The 2500-nt window shown below is 44.9% G+C and overlaps 1 protein-coding gene across 1 annotated transcript in view; it reads left to right on the forward strand.

Annotated features, from left to right (window-relative positions):
* The window catches only part of LOC122257079 (uncharacterized), a 31922-nt gene that overhangs the window by 13812 nt on the left and 15610 nt on the right, over window positions 1–2500 (forward strand). Inside the window, exons 11-15 of the mRNA XM_086531271.1 lie at window positions 448–615; window positions 1223–1388; window positions 1870–1985; window positions 2150–2239; window positions 2469–2500. The exon at window positions 2469–2500 is cut by the window's right edge and continues 194 nt beyond it. Coding sequence (XP_086387397.1) covers window positions 448–615; window positions 1223–1388; window positions 1870–1985; window positions 2150–2239; window positions 2469–2500 — 572 coding nt within the window. The remainder of the gene's footprint in view (window positions 1–447; window positions 616–1222; window positions 1389–1869; window positions 1986–2149; window positions 2240–2468) is intronic.

A 2500-nucleotide genomic window follows, 5' to 3' on the forward strand; every position in this document is an offset into this window, starting at 1 on the left:
AAATACCCCGTAACTTTTGAAGTATCTTATTGGCTTAACGCTTGCTTTTCCATAATTGATATTGTGTATGTGTGTGTGTGTGTGTGGGTGTGTGAGTGTGTGAGTGAGTGTGCGTGTGTGTGTGTGTGTGTGTGTGTGTGAGTGAGTGTGTGCGTGTGTGTGTGTGTGTGTGTGTGTGTGTGTGAGTGAGTGAGTGAGTGTGCGTGTGTGTGTGTGTGTGTGTGTGTGTGTGTGTGTGTGTGTGTGTGTGTGTGAGTGTGTGAGTGAGTGTGCGTGTGTGTGTGTGTGTGTGTGTGTGTGTGTGTGTGTGTGTGTGTGAGTGAGTGTGTGCGTGTGTGTGTGTCCCGTACAGTGTAGAGCAGGAGTCTGAGTGTCAGACTCCACAAGTCTGTCTCCATACCTGCCAAAGACACAAATAATAGCGCATACACTTACTTGTGCACGCAGATCCACGCCTCGCAGACAGAGGATTACCTGACGGGGCGTCGCCTAACGGACTCCGAGACAGTTCTCGAGGCCGCCAAGCTCATTGGGCAGGAGGTGAAGCCCGACAGCCACCCTCACGATGCATCACCAGCCTACCGGACTGCCCTTGCACAAGGCCTGCTCTTCAAGGTAGGGCCACTTGCTTTTACTTTTAAGGCAGTTTCTGATTCTTCGAACCATGGTCGAAACACAGCAAAGTGTATATATAAATACGTGTGTGTGTGTGTGTGTGTGTGTGTGTGTGTGTGTGTACGTGTGTGTGTGTGTGTGTGTGTGTGTGTGTGTGTGTGTGTGTGTGTGTGTGTGTGTGTGTGTGTGTGTGTGTGTGTGTGTGTGTGTACGTGTGTGTGTGTGTGTGTGTGTGTGTGTGTGTGTGTGTGTGTGTGTGTGTGTGTGTGTGTGTGTGTGTGTGTTCACGTATGTACGTGTGGTCGACTGACCTAATATAATCATCCGAGACCCAATGACGCTAGTTCAGAGGACTCCGGTGGGAGACCAGGGACGACTTTAACAGTTTAACCGACTCGCAGGTCGATCTGACGTAATACAGTTAAGAGAAGCATTAGAGTTTTGTATATACTTTTTTACTTATGGGGTGTGCATATCTAACTGTTTATGTAATTCTCATATAATAATAAAACAGAACGTCTGAGTGTTTACAATATTCGTTGGGAAAGGATTATTTTATTCATGGAACATCCTTTTGGATTGGGTATAACTTCTTGATCTCTCACAGGCAATCGTGGGATTCCTTGGTGACAAAGTCCCAGCGAGCATTCGCAGCGCAGGACCAAACATAGAACGCCCGCTTTCGTCCGGCAAGCAGAGTTTTGACATGAACCAAGAAAGCTGGCCAGTAGGTGAACCTGTACCCAAGTTGGAGTCTGCGGCGCAGATATCAGGTGAGTAAACCTATCACGTGTCTTTGAGGCTTAACACAGGAGATGAAATTGCTTCTTGACTGGTTTCGTTAGCTTTCTCTGTCTTTCAACAAATGGATGATGGATGGAAGCTAGTCCTCGGGAAAGCCAAGAAACAGAAGGATTTATCTTTGTATATATGAGAGGGTACATGTGTACAAGTACACAAACGCGTAAGTGTGTGTGAGTGAGTGTGTGTGTGTGTGCTTTAATTAAACTTGTTTTCATAAGAAAATAAGAATGTTTAGAGGAGTATGTCACTGCGAAACAGACGTTATATATGAAAGTTAGTATGTTTGCCTAATCTGTTGATGTTTAAAAAAAATAGATACTAGGATTAGTTACACTGCCAAACTATACACTATATAAATCCCAAATTAGCAGTTTCATCACTGGCGATGCTTATAAGGAAATAAAGTTAGGTATATTCCGCGTGTGGTTTATAATCTATCTTGTGATGCAGGTGAGGCAGTCTACCTTGACGACGTTCCAGCGCTACCCAACGAGCTGCACGGCGCCTTCGTTCAGTCCACGGAGGCTAATGCGCGAATAAGTTCAATTGACACGACTGAGGCAATGGTAACTGATGGTCGTGCGGAGGACAAGCGTTAGAGATACTCCGTTTTAGGCTTAAGGTTGCAAGTTTGTTTGAAATAAATACTCAAAGATGATGCTACAAGAAACCTTATAATGTCAATACTTCCTTAATGTTTGGTGCATTTTCTGCCTCCCTATCTCCGTAGAAATTGCCAGGAGTCGTGACCTTTGTAAATGCGCAGGACATTCCCGGGAAAAACAGTTTTGTTGTCATGATGCAACGCTTTCCAGATCCCGTGAGTAAGCCCTTTGTCTATTCTAGTAACAGCTTGTCATTATAACCGGCGGGCGAGTTATACAGCGGTTGCGTATATCTCGTGGAATCATTGGATTTCATTCCGCGGTTATTGTAGGTTATCTTTTAAAGACATTTTTTATTAAATGAAATGTAAAGCCGATTTCAGCTTTGAAGTCTGAATATCCCTTCTGCAGATCACACCTACTCTATTTTCCCGCCTTTGTCAGGTTTTCGCAGAAGAGAGGACGGCGTACGCTGG

Source organism: Penaeus japonicus, unplaced genomic scaffold, assembly GCF_977035675.1.
Source record: "Penaeus japonicus unplaced genomic scaffold, GWHDUDI00000001_assembly GWHDUDI00000035, whole genome shotgun sequence".
NCBI classification, from domain to species: Eukaryota; Metazoa; Arthropoda; class Malacostraca; order Decapoda; family Penaeidae; genus Penaeus; species Penaeus japonicus.